This window comes from Oncorhynchus kisutch, linkage group LG9, assembly GCF_002021735.2.
Source record: "Oncorhynchus kisutch isolate 150728-3 linkage group LG9, Okis_V2, whole genome shotgun sequence".
Lineage (NCBI taxonomy): Eukaryota > Metazoa > Chordata > Actinopteri > Salmoniformes > Salmonidae > Oncorhynchus > Oncorhynchus kisutch.
The window spans coordinates 35,467,039-35,480,080 of NC_034182.2; the positions used below are offsets into that span (position 1 = coordinate 35,467,039).

Consider the following 13,042-nt stretch of genomic DNA (forward strand, 5'->3'; position numbering starts at 1 on the left):
ACAAAGTGTCTGGAGTGCTGAGTGCATTTTAGATCACAGTAAATAAGATTACATGGGCGGGGGGGGGATCTGATCCAAGATCAGCTCTCCAGGACCCTGACCTATGTGGAATCTCTCATGACTAAACTGACCCATTGTCCTTCCTTCATCTCTCCCTCCCTCCTCCTGTCGTTGTGGCAGGGCGTTGCTGACCTTGAGTGAGTTATTTATAGTGTGGTGACGCCGCAGACAGGGAGCAGGGTACCAGACACTACTCAGGGGGAGACCGAACAGACAGAGAGAAACAGGGAGGTTCTGTAGGTTGAAATCAAACCTCCCTGAATGGGTTTTCTCAAGTGGAGGATGATAACCACTCATGTCATCAATTAGCTGTTGAGGATGCTGTTGATTGGCTAATGACCTGGTAGGAAGTCAGCCCTCATGGTGCTTCAGACCCATCCTGATGAATCCAATTTAATGAGTCAATCACCAGGATAGAAACATGTAGCAGATCTAGCTCTAACATTGAGTCAATGAGGAACCAAGTGCTCAAAAAACTCTTGTTTATAGACCTGTAAACACCATCATACACAATGGATGGTTTCATCATTAGATCTGATTCATCTGGATTGACTAAAACTAGTAGTCCGACGACCCATCCACACCGCTCCGGCCAATTGCCACACCCTCTAGTGTTTATTTTCCACACGATTCAGGATGAGTGGTCAGGCAATGAAACCATAGCCAGTTCACCAGTTCAATTAATCTGATGATGAACCTATTCACGCCTTTAACCTACAATAAGTAATCCAAAAATCACCAAACACTTGTCACGTTTTCATTTCAACACATTTTATTTACATATTCCCCAAATACAACTTAAATACCATTTATGCTTCATCTGCTTCCATCACGTTTCCCTCTTCAGTTCAGTCCATCTTCATTTCAACAGTCTTTCCAATGATTATCCCTTCATGTTTCCTTTTAGACGTTTCCATAGTCCACCCTCCCTCCATCTCACCCCCCAGGGGCTCAGTCGACGGGCCCCTGAAAGATGAGTTTGATGTGTCCGTGCTCGCCCGTCAGCCAGGTGCCACAGAAGGGGCATGCGGCGTGGAAGGCGTGTGTGCCGTGCGGCAGCGGGATCTGGCTCCAGCCCGCCACTGTCTTTTCCGAACACACGTGGCCACAGGGGCAGAAGGCATGCGTCGGGGGGCCCGCGTCCAGGTACAGCCCGCCCTCACAGCCCAGCCATAGGGGCACGTAGGGGCCCACGCGCCGGCACATGGGGCACTCCCTTTCCCCGGTGCTCGCCGGAGCCGTCCCTCCGGGGCCCACGTTATGGCCCTTGTCTTTCCGGTAGCCCCAGTTGTGGTAGCCGTGGACGTGACCACAGTTGACATAGACCCAGGGCTGCTTCTTGTCCACAATCTCTCGCCGGGCCAGGCTGGGGAAGGCCAGGGTGTTGAAACCCACAGGGCACTGGGGCCGTGCGGCATTCAGCTCCTGGCGGAGGGTCTCCAGCTGCTTCAGGGTGGGGGTGCGGCGCAGGCCCGACGGGGTGCGCCACAGAAGGGTTGCGCCGCACAGGTCGATCAGAGAGCCGTCCTGCAGGGTGTTGGACTCGTTCTCCACCTGGGGAGGAGGGGAGGGGGGAGGAAGGGAGAGGGAGGAGGGATAGGGGGAGGATTAGTAAACAAGCCCAGAAAATACTGTAACTGACAAACCCATAACTATTTGCATATGTTGTTTCCTTTTTCGGTGTTTGGAATTTTATTTCCCTTCCCAACAACCACTTGATGGCACTGTGATCATCCCATAGACATTAAAGCCATGATTCACATACCATCAAGAGTCTAATCAAATGATTCACATACCATCAACAATCTAATCAAATTATTCACATACCATCAAGAGTCTCATCAAATGATAATAATACCATCAGGAGTCTAAACAAATGATTCACAGACTATCAAAAATCTAATCAAATGATTCACATAACATCAAGAGTCTAATCAATTGATTCCAGTAGTCCTGATAATCAGACAGGTTTGAGGCTTTATCCCCCCCCCCCTTACCACTGATGACCCCCCTCTCACCAATGTTCCCCTCTGCTGGGCCGAGCGTGTCTCCCGCAGGGCAAAGACGTTCCCACACACCGAGATCTCCCGCCACACGCCCGGCGCCGGCTCAGACACAAACTCCCCCGCCGGGTGCATCACCAGCACGCCATTGGTGGTTAGGCCATCCATCAAGCCGTCCGACGTCCGCCATTTGGCAGCCCGCTCCTGAGAGACCCACCCCCGCACACAAAGAGACAGACAAAGAGCCAAGGTAAGGGATAGTGATGATAGAGGCAGATAGAGAGATCAAGAGGGGAGGGAGGTAGAGCGAGAAAGAGAGTGGAAGAGAAAAAAAGAGAGAGAGGGGCTGGGGCAAATAGAGAAAGAGGGGGAGAAAAAAACAGCTAACATTGCTTTTTTGTACTTCTATATTTAGCACAGAGTAAGACTGCTATACTGAGATGCACACACACACAAACATTGCAGGGCATTCAATCCCTCCAGCGGCTGTGTTCTCTGATATTCTGTCAGTGGACATAGAATTCAAAGCAGTCACGACTGCAAGCCATTCAACCAGTATTATTGTATAAGCTTTACAGTAAATGTACATCCTTATATTTTTTACAAATCCCCCCTCTCTCTTTCCATCCCTCTCTCTCTTTCCATCCCCCTCTCTCTTTCCACCCCTCTCTCTCCACCTCCACACTAGCAGTGTGCCAAGCCGCCTGCCTGACCCCGCTTTCTGCCAAGGACATTGTGTGTGCCAGTTATAGTATAGAGGAGGTTATTCAGCCTGTGTTTCATTGACAGCAGCTAGCAGCTCTTCAGCTATTATCCAGTTCTCTAGCTGTATGTTTAGCATAGCCGTGCACCGACGACATGCTACGAAGCTGAGATTAGTTATTAAAGTCTCTATAGTTGGGTTAGGTTAGTCATCTGGATGTTATGTCACAATTATGTCATGACTTGGTAACATTGTCCTTGTGGGTTGACTTTTTAGTGTCACGTCACACTATAATTGTTATCAACGTCATCATTTTGTGTTAGCTGGAAGGCAGGGCAGGAGACAAGATCAGGTGGGACCATTCTAGCCAATGAGGGCAGATACGGGTGTGAACAACAGGCACAATGGGCACAAAGCTAACCACTATGAAACTTATATTTGATCAAATAAGCCACACGTAGCAAATATGCCATATATTTTTTCTCAAATTCGACACGCTCTCAAATTCCTCGCTTGGTGAGCAAAAAATATATTTTAAAAAATAAAACGATTTTGGGCTCAGTTTTCCCTCTCGCTTCTCTGGCTGTAGTCAGTTAAACCATTTTCAGAATAAACAATGCCTTCTTGTGTTATATTCACTAAAACACATATAATGTATCACAACTGCATGTATCATAATTAATAACTGCATATTAACTATCCTGTCATTGGTCACTGTTGGCACAGGATGCAGTATTCATCCCGAGGACAAACTTTAAAAAAAACATTACCTCCTTCCTTAATCCAATCCAATATGGCCGCCCTTCCTGCCCCTCATAATCAAGTGCTAGTGGAGGTCAGTGGCAGTACAGTGTGTCTGACTATGACTCTGGGGCTGGGGAGTACTGATGAGTACTGGACTCCTGCCTCCAATGTCTTCCACAATGACAATGCCCTCCCTCCCCCCCGTCTCTCTTTTCCTCTGTCCCCCCCACTGGCCTCCCTGTCTCTCCCCTTGCCAACTCTCTGTCTCTCCGTTTACAAATTAATCTTGCAGAACCCCTTCAATAGCTCATTCCATGGTATGGGCGAGAGGAGAGGGGAGGGGGAGAACTGAGTGTCTCTGCCAGGAATGGATCAAAAGCTTATTTTGTCAATGAGTAAGCAAGCAACCCCCCCCCCCCCCCCCCCCCCCACTTCATGACACTGGACCACTGCACTGTGATTTTGTGCCAGTCGATTGTTGTGTTTGCTGATTGGAGCGGTTTTCAGCAAACTCACACTCACACACACACACACAGACAGACACAAGTGTTTGCACACACACACAGACAGACACAAGTGTTTGCACACACACATAACATGCATTTATATCAATTTAATCACAGCTCCTTGACTCCCACAATTCCCATTTCCCTGCAGTTTGTGTGTGTGTGTGTGTGTGTGTGTGTGTGTGTGTGTGTGTGTGTGTGTGTGTGTGTGTGTGTGTGTGTGTGTGTGTGTGTGTGTGTGTGTGTGTGTGTATAGCATCCAACAATGCTGTCATAAATCCAATCCATTAAAAGAGTTGTGGCCCTTAGAGCCTGACAAAGCAAATGCGGCTTGGCCATCCCGGACGTGTGTTTATTGGTAATTACCGTTGATAGTACTGTTGTTGTTTAAACAAAGTGCAGGCGCGGGCTGTTTCTGTGGCTGGGAGCTGGGCCAACCGTGAGAAGCCCTCAGCACTAAGGCGAAAAAGATGCCCAACACCAGAGGTGTGTGTATGTGTGTATGCTACGTGTGCTCCCTCTCCGGCCTCTAGGTCACCAGGCTGCTCGTTATGGTGCACGCCAATCACCATCGTTACGCGCACCTGTGCGTCATCAGACTCACCTGGAGTCCATCACTTCCCTGATTACCTTCCCTATATATGTCACGGCCTTTGGTTCCTTCTCCAGGCTTCATTGTTTCATGTCTGTGTGCTGTTAGTGGTTCTTGGTTTGTATTATGGTGCATTTAAAATACCCACTCCCTGAACTTGCTTCCTGACTCTCAGCGCACATTGTTACAATGTCAGTGGAGGCTGCTGTGAGAACAGCTCATAATAATGACTGGAACGGAGTGAATGGAATACAATTCCACTCCAGCCATTAACACGTGCCCATCCTCCCCAATTAAGGTGCCACCAACCTCCTGTGGAGACCAGAGGTGTTTGTGTTTAAGATGGGGACAACAGAGTGCTAATGGGTTTGTCCAGTACAGAAGGCTGTGTATGAATGTATACCTCGACAAAACATTCCCAAGAAGCAGATCACAGGGTGACGATTCACACAGCCACTTACAACTCCTCCACACCACACCACCACTTCCGCCCTAATATGTCTCCACAGTATATCACACATAACGATGACATCAATGGGGTGTGATGTCGCCCATGCTGTCACTCACACTGTAGTCGTCACCGCGATGACTCACCCCCAGGAAGATGTTTTTGGAGGAGTCGAAGCCGGCGGCGTAGATGCGGGCCGTGTACGGGGCGCTGCGTTCGCACATGATACGGCACGCATAGCGGGATATTGTGCTCTGGACCGACTGCCCTCCTCCTCCGCCCCCCTCGCCCACCGCACCCTGGCCCTGCCCCCTGGCCACGCACCCTGGCCCCGCCCCCTGGCCCTGCCCCCCACCACCACTGGTGCTGCTGCCTGCCGTGTCCGTCACCACAAAGTCAATCATGTTCTCTGTAGAACGCCCGATCTGTCGAGGGAGATAGAACATAGGAGATAGAACACAGGAGATAGAACATAAGTGATAGAACATAAGTGATAGATTATAAGTGATAGAACATAGGCGATAGAACATAAGTGATAGAACATAGGAGATAGAACACAGGAGATAGAACATAAGTGATAGAACATAAGTGATAGATTATAAGTGATAGAACACAGGAGATAGAACATAAGTGATAGAACATAAGTGATAGATTATAAGTGATAGAACATAGGCGATAGAACATAAGTGATAGAACATAGGCGATAGAACATAAGTGATAGAACATAGGCGATAGAACATAAGTGATAGAACATAGGAGATAAAACATAGGAGATGGTTCATAGAATTATACAATAAAGTAAAGCAGAATAGAGTGGAGTAGTGTAGAGCAGTGTGGAGCAGAGTGGAGCAGTGTGGAGCAGAGTGGAGCAGTGTGGAGCAGTGTCGAGTAGAGTGGAGTAGTGTAGAGCAGTGTGGAGCAGAGTGGAGTAGTGTAGAGCAGTGTGGAGTAGAGTTGAGTAGTGTAGTAGTGTGGAGCAGAGTGGAGCAGTGTGGAGCAGTGTCGAGTAGAGTGGAGCAGTGTAGAGTGGAGCAGTGTTGAGTAGAGTGGAGCAGGGTGGAGTAGAGTGGAGTGGTGTAGAGCAGTGTAGAGTAGAGTGGAGCAGTGTGGAGTAGAGTGGAGTAGGGTGGAGTAGAGTGGAGCAGTGTGGAGTAGAGTGGAGTAGTGTGGAGTAGAGTGGAGTAGGGTGGAGTAGAGTGGAGTAGTGTGGAGCAGAGTGGAGCAGAGTGAAGCAGAGTGGAGTAGTGTGGAGTAGAGTGGAGTAGTGTGGAGCAGTGTAGAGCAGTGTGGAGTAGAGTGGAGCAGAGTGGAGCAGTGTGGAGTAGAGTGGAGCAGTGTAGAGTAGAGTGGAGTAGGGTGGAGTAGAGTGGAGTAGTGGGTAGTAGGGTGGAGTAGGGTGGAGTAAAGTGGAGTAGAGTGGAGCAGAGTGGAGCAGTGTGGAGTAGAGTGGAGCAGTGTGGAGTAGAGTGGAGTAGGGAGGAGTAGAGTGGAGTAGTGTGGAGTAGTGTGTAGTAGGGTGGAGTAGAGTGGAGTAGTGTGGACTAGAGTGGAGAAGTGAGGAGTAGAGTGGAGCAGTGTTGAGTAGAGTGGAGTAGGGTGAAGTAGTGTGTAGTAGAGTGGAGTAGAGTAGAGTAGTGTGGAGTAGTGTGGGGTAGAGTGGAGCAGTGTGGAGCAGAGTGGAACAGTGTGGAGTAGAGTGGAGCAGTGTGGAGTAGAGTGGAGTAGTGTGGAGTAGTGTGGAGTAGAGTGGAGCAGTGTGGAGTAGAGTGGAGCAGTGTTGAGTAGAGTGGAGCAGGGTGTAGTAGTGTGTAGTAGGGTGGAGTAGTGTGAAGTAGTGTGGAGTAGTGTGTAGCAGGATGTAGCAGGGTGGAGCAGGGTGGAGTAGTGTGGAGTAGTGTGGAGTATGTTGAAGTAGGGTGGAGTAGGGTGTAGCAGTGTGGAGTAGTGTTGAGTAGGGTGTAGCATGGTGGAGTAAGATGGAGGAGTGTGTAGCAGTGTGGAGCAGTGTGGAGTAGGTTGGAGTAGGGTGGAGTGGGGTGGAGTAGGGTGGAGTAGGGTGGAGCAGTGTGGAGTAGAGTGGAGTAAGATGGAGTAGTGTGTAGCAGGGTGGAGTAGGGTGTAGCAGGGTGGAGTAGGGTGTAGCAGGGTGGAGTAAGCTGGAGTAGTTTGTAGCAGGGTGGAGTGGGGCGGAGTAGGGTGGAGTAGGGTGTAGCATTGTGCAGTAGGGTGGAGTAGGGTGTAGCATTGTGGAGTAGGGTGGAGTAGTGTGGAGTAGGGTGTAGCCGTGTGGAGTAGGGTGGAGTATGGTGTATCAGTGTGGAGTAGGGTGGAGTAGGGTATAGCAGTGTGGAGTAAGGTGGAGTAGGGTGGAGCAGTGTGGAGTAGGGTGTAGCAGTGTGGAGTAGGGTGGAGTAGGGTGGAGCAGTGTGGAGTAGGGTGGAGTAGGGTGGAGTAGAGTGGAGCAGAGTGGAGCAGAGTGAAGCAGAGTGGAGTAGTGTGGAGTAGAGTGGAGTAGTGTGGAGCAGTGTAGAGCAGTGTGGAGTAGAGTGGAGCAGAGTGGAGCAGTGTGGAGTAGAGTGGAGCAGTGTAGAGTAGAGTGGAGTAGGGTGGAGTAGAGTGGAGTAGTGGGTAGTAGGGTGGAGTAGGGTGGAGTAAAGTGGAGTAGAGTGGAGCAGAGTGGAGCAGTGTGGAGTAGAGTGGAGCAGTGTGGAGTAGAGTGGAGTAGGGAGGAATAGAGTGGAGTAGTGTGGAGTAGTGTGTAGTAGGGTGGAGTAGAGTGGAGTAGTGTGGACTAGAGTGGAGAAGTGAGGAGTAGAGTGGAGCAGTGTTGAGTAGAGTGGAGTAGGGTGAAGTAGTGTGTAGTAGAGTGGAGTAGAGTAGAGTAGTGTGGAGTAGTGTGGGGTAGAGTGGAGCAGTGTGGAGCAGAGTGGAGCAGTGTGGAGTAGAGTGGAGCAGTGTGGAGTAGGGTGGAGTAGAGTGGAGTAGTGTGGAGTAGTGTGGAGTAGAGTGGAGCAGTGTGGAGTAGAGTGGAGCAGTGTTGAGTAGAGTGGAGCAGGGTGTAGTAGTGTGTAGTAGGGTGGAGTAGTGTGAAGTAGTGTGGAGTAGTGTGTAGCAGGATGTAGCAGGGTGGAGCAGGGTGGAGTAGTGTGGAGTAGTGTGGAGTAGGGTGGAGTAAGCTGGAGTAGTTTGTAGCAGGGTGGAGTGGGGCGGAGCAGTGTGGAGTAGAGTGGAGTAAGATGGAGTAGTGTGTAGCAGGGTGGAGTAAGCTGGAGTAGTTTGTAGCAGGGTGGAGTGGGGCGGAGTAGGGTGGAGTAGGGTGTAGCATTGTGCAGTAGGGTGGAGTAGGGTGTAGCATTGTGGAGTAGGGTGGAGTAGTGTGGAGTAGGGTGTAGCCGTGTGGAGTAGGGTGGAGTATGGTGTATCAGTGTGGAGTAGGGTGGAGTAGGGTATAGCAGTGTGGAGTAAGGTGGAGTAGGGTGTAGCAGTGGGGAGTAGTGTGGAGTAGGGTGGAGCAGTGTGGAGTAGGGTGTAGCAGTGTGGAGTAGGGTGGAGTAGGGTGGAGTAGTTTGTAGCAGGGTGGAGTGGGGCGGAGTAGGGTGGAGTAGGGTGTAGCATTGTGCAGTAGGGTGGAGTAGGGTGTAGCATTGTGGAGTAGGGTGGAGTAGTGTGGAGTAGGGTGTAGCCGTGTGGAGTAGGGTGGAGTATGGTGTATCAGTGTGGAGTAGGGTGGAGTAGGGTATAGCAGTGTGGAGTAGGGTGGAGTAGGGTGGAGCAGTGTGGAGTAGGGTGGAGTAGGGTGGAGCAGTGTGGAGTAGAGTGGAGTAAGATGGAGTAGTGTGTAGCAGGGTGGAGTAAGCTGGAGTAGTTTGTAGCAGGGTGGAGTGGGGCGGAGTAGGGTGGAGTAGGGTGTAGCATTGTGCAGTAGGGTGGAGTAGGGTGGAGCATTGTGGAGTAGGGTGGAGTAGTGTGGAGTAGGGTGTAGCCGTGTGGAGTAGGGTGGAGTATGGTGTATCAGTGTGGAGTAGGGTGGAGTAGGGTATAGCAGTGTGGAGTAAGGTGGAGTAGGGTGTAGCAGTGGGGAGTAGTGTGGAGTAGGGTGTAGCAGTGTGGAGTAGGGTGGAGTAGGGTGGAGCAGTGTGGAGTAGAGTGGAGTAAGATGGAGTAGTGTGTAGCAGGGTGGAGTAGGGTGTAGCAGGGTGGAGTAGGGTGTAGCAGGGTGGAGTAAGCTGGAGTAGTTTGTAGCAGGGTGGAGTGGGGCGGAGTAGGGTGGAGTAGGGTGTAGCATTGTGCAGTAGGGTGGAGTAGGGTGTAGCATTGTGGAGTAGGGTGGAGTAGTGTGGAGTAGGGTGTAGCCGTGTGGAGTAGGGTGGAGTATGGTGTATCAGTGTGGAGTAGGGTGGAGTAGGGTATAGCAGTGTGGAGTAAGGTGGAGTAGGGTGTAGCAGTGGGGAGTAGTGTGGAGTAGGGTGTAGCAGTGTGGAGTAGGGTGTAGCAGTGTGGAGTAGGGTGGAGTAGTGTGGAGTAGGGTGTAGCAGTGTAGAGTAGAGTGGAGTAGTGTGGAGTAGGGTGTAGCAGTGGGGAGTAGTGTGGAGTAGGGTGTAGCAGTGTGGAGTAGGGTGGAGTAGTGTGACAGTAGTGTGTAGCAGGATGTAGCCGGGTGGAGTAGTGTGGAGTAGGGTGGAATAGGTTGGAGTAGGGTGGAGTAGTGTGGAGTAGAGTGGAGTAGTGTGGAGTAGTGTAGAGTAGGGTGTAGCAGGGTGGAGTAAGATGGAGTAGTTTGTAGCAGTGTGGAGTAGGTTGGAGTAGGGTGGAGTAGGGAGGAGTAGGGTGGAGTAGGGAGGACTAGGGAGGAGTAGGGTGGTGTAGGGTGGAGTAGGGAGGCGTAGGGAGGAGTAGGGTGGTATAGGGAGGAGTAGGGAGGAGTAGGGTGGTGTAGGGAGAAGTAGGGTGGAGTAGGGAGGAGTAGGGAGGAGTAGGGTGGAGTAGGGAGGAGTAGGGTGGTTAGGGAGGAGTAGGGAGAAGTAGGGTGGAGTAGGGAGGGGTAGGGTAGGGTGGAGTAGGGAGGTGTAGGGAGGCTTAGGGAGGAGTAGGGTGGTGTAGGGAGGAGTAGGGAGGAGTAGGGTGGTGTAGGGAGGAGTAGGGTGGTATAGGGAGGAGTAGGGAGGAGTAGGGTGGTGTAGGGAGAAGTAGGGTGGAGTAGGGAGGAGTAGGGAGGAGTAGGGTGGAGTAGGGAGGAGTAGGGTGGTTAGGGAGGAGTAGGGAGAAGTAGGGTGGAGTAGGGAGGGGTAGGGTAGGGTGGAGTAGGGAGGTGTAGGGAGGCTTAGGGAGGAGTAGGGTGGTGTAGGGAGGAGTAGGGAGGGGTAGGGTGGTGTAGGGAGGAGTAGGGTGGAGTAGGGAGGTGTAGGGAGGCGTAGGGAGGAGTAGGGTGGAGTAGGGTGGAGTAGGGAGGTGTAGGGTCATGAATAGAATAAAATGTATATGAGGGGAAATATGTCATTAGGGAGGAGGGAGGTAGAAAGACCCAATTCCATTTCAATCCCACTGAAGTCATGTTATTGTCTGGGGCACAGTGGACAAATGCCCACAACATTTCATTAAACAAGCCTGTCCCAAGCCCAATTTCTCTTCAAAAAGTTCAATTTCCTATCAGCTCCCTGCCAGGCTGCCAGGAGATAAAATGTCAGCCTCATCACAGCCCCCTGGTTGGAGAGAGAGCTGACAGAGGAACAGATGGGCTCACTGCAGCCTTGGAGCATTCCAGCCCTGCAGCCTGCAGCCCCTCCAATCCATTCAGTCTGCAAGAGTTGGGACTCCACATTCATCACAGGGATAAGAGAGATAGATATCGGATGGGAGGAGAGGAGAGGAGAGAGAAAGGAGGGGAGGACAGGAGAGGAGAGGAGAGAGAAAGGAGGGGAGGACAGGACAGGAGAGGAGAGAGAAAGGAGGGGAGGACAGGAGAGGAGAGGGGAGAGAAAGGAGGGGGAGGACAGGAGAGGAGATGGGAGGACAGGAGAGGAGGACAGGAGAGGAGAGGAGAGAGAAAGGAGGGGAGGACAGGAGAGGAGAGGGGAGAGAAAGGAGAGGAGGACAGGAGAGGAGAGGGGAGAGAAAGGAGGGGAGGACAGGAGAGGAGAGGAGAGAGAAAGGAGGGGGAGGACAGGCAGAGGAGAGGAGAGAGAAAGGAGGGGAGGACAGGAGAGGAGAGGAGAGAGAAAGGAGGGGAGGACAGGAGAGGAGAGGAGAGGGGAGAGAAAGTAGGGGAGGACAGGAGAGGAGAGGGGAGAGAAAGGAGGGAGGGACAGGAGAGGAGAGGGGAGAGAAAGGAGGGGAGGACAGGAGAGGAGAGGGGAGAGAAGGAGGGGAGGACAGGAGAGGGGAGAGAAAGGAGGGGAGGACAGGAGAGGAGAGGGAGGGGGAGAGAAAGGAGAGGAGACAGGAGAGGAGAGGGGAGAGAAAGGAGGGGAGGACAGGAGAGGAGAGAGAAAGGAGGGGGAGGAACAGGAGAGGAGGAGGGGAGAGAGGAGGAGGGGAGGACAAGGAGAGGAGAGGGGAGAGAAAGGAGGGGAGGACAGGAGAGGGAAGGGGAGAGAAAGGAGGGGAGGACAGGAGAGGAGCAGACACCACCACAGTCTTCTCCTGACTCTGCATTTCTAACAATCCCTATGGCATCTGCCAACAAATGGCATTTTCCATGAACTGTGACATCTGCTCACAGTGAGTGTGTAGGTAGACTGGTCCCAGGTCAGTTTGTGCCGTACAGCCAACTCCTACGGCTGTTGTTATGCTATAAAGTACAAACTGAACTAGGACCAGGCTAGCTTGTAGGCAAGAACAGTGGAGTCTGCAATAAGGCTGTGACTGTGTTGATCCCAAATGGCATCACATAGGGTCATACTCTGTTGTGAGTTTCTAGGTCCTTGTTTTGCGGAAGCGTTGGGGCTCTGGCTGAGTTGGCATGTCATGTTAAGATGACTCACCTGAAACATATCTGTGTTGCTGTCATGGGTGTATTCTACAATGACCGAGTGACTCCTGGACAAGGTGTAGGAGATGCTGTGCTGGCTTTTGTTGCTGAGAGCCTGTCGATGCAGAACACACACATACACAGGAACCAGGTCATATAGCCAGCTACTTACGAAAGGTCATTCCTGTTTGTAAATGTTTGAGTACCACACATGGTAAGAGTTAATAAACATAGTCCTTTATATGTACTACTCATTCCTGCAGTAAACATTTTATAGACAGTGTTTAATACCGTGGAAGACTGTATAATTATAATGTGACCTCTCACCTTTGACACCAGAGGGGTAGAGACATTGTGGATGACATCAGGTTTGACCCCGTTGGCTTTGGGTCTCTTGTAGAGGGCCAGGCGACTTCTCCTCCGTCCCTTGTCCCCATTGGCCAAGGAACCATTGTGCCTGAGTACAGTATGGGTCATCATAGAAAACACTGTTCAACATGGACAAAATATACACTTTGATTAGATGGTGCCTATATTCCATTCAGTTGGGATTGAGGCTTGCAGTTTTATCCTATTATATATAGTGGGATCTACACAACTAAGTGATGTGAAATGAGACGTAGACTCTAGACTACTGCTGAGGTATTAAAACATGTGACAGTCTTCTCACTGGGCACAGACGTCATTTAAACTTTTAGTGTTGATTTACATCTCGTTGAGTTGTCAACTAATGTGAATTATACGTGAAATCAAACCAAAACAACGACCACGTCATTGGATTTAGTTGGTGTGCACCGTCGGTGTGCCATCTTCTGTTTGTTTTGTCCCAACCGTTTGGCCTACAAACTAATGTGGCCCCACTGTGGAAAGGGGACATTCTCATGAACACGATAGTGGTGGATCTCTGTCTCTCTCATTGAGGGTTTCATTTTCTTATTCTGCCCCATGGCTCCGTATTTTATTGACATCTTTGTAAAGTAGGTAGGATGAATAGTGTTTTCAAATCATGTTTTTAAGGT

At 50.9% G+C, this 13,042-nt stretch overlaps 1 protein-coding gene across 2 annotated transcripts; it reads right to left on the reverse strand.

Moving 5' to 3' along the window:
* Positions 1-812: 812 nt before the first annotated feature.
* Positions 813-13,001, reverse strand: LOC109896469 (E3 ubiquitin-protein ligase pellino homolog 1). 2 transcript variants are annotated; one of them, XM_031832504.1, is made up of 5 exons: positions 12,351-12,999; positions 12,037-12,138; positions 5,203-5,481; positions 2,079-2,267; positions 813-1,614 (listed from the first exon to the last, which is right to left on the reverse strand). In XM_031832504.1, the coding sequence occupies exons 1-5, from the start codon at positions 12,501-12,503 to the stop codon at positions 1,012-1,014; spliced, it is 1,326 nt and encodes a 441-aa protein (XP_031688364.1). In that variant the 5' UTR covers positions 12,504-12,999; the 3' UTR covers positions 813-1,011. The 2 variants fall into 2 exon arrangements, with proteins under 2 accessions (XP_031688364.1, XP_031688363.1); XM_031832503.1 differs by having other exon boundaries at positions 819-1,614; positions 5,176-5,481; positions 12,351-13,001.
* Between the last annotated feature and the right edge of the window lie 41 nt (positions 13,002-13,042).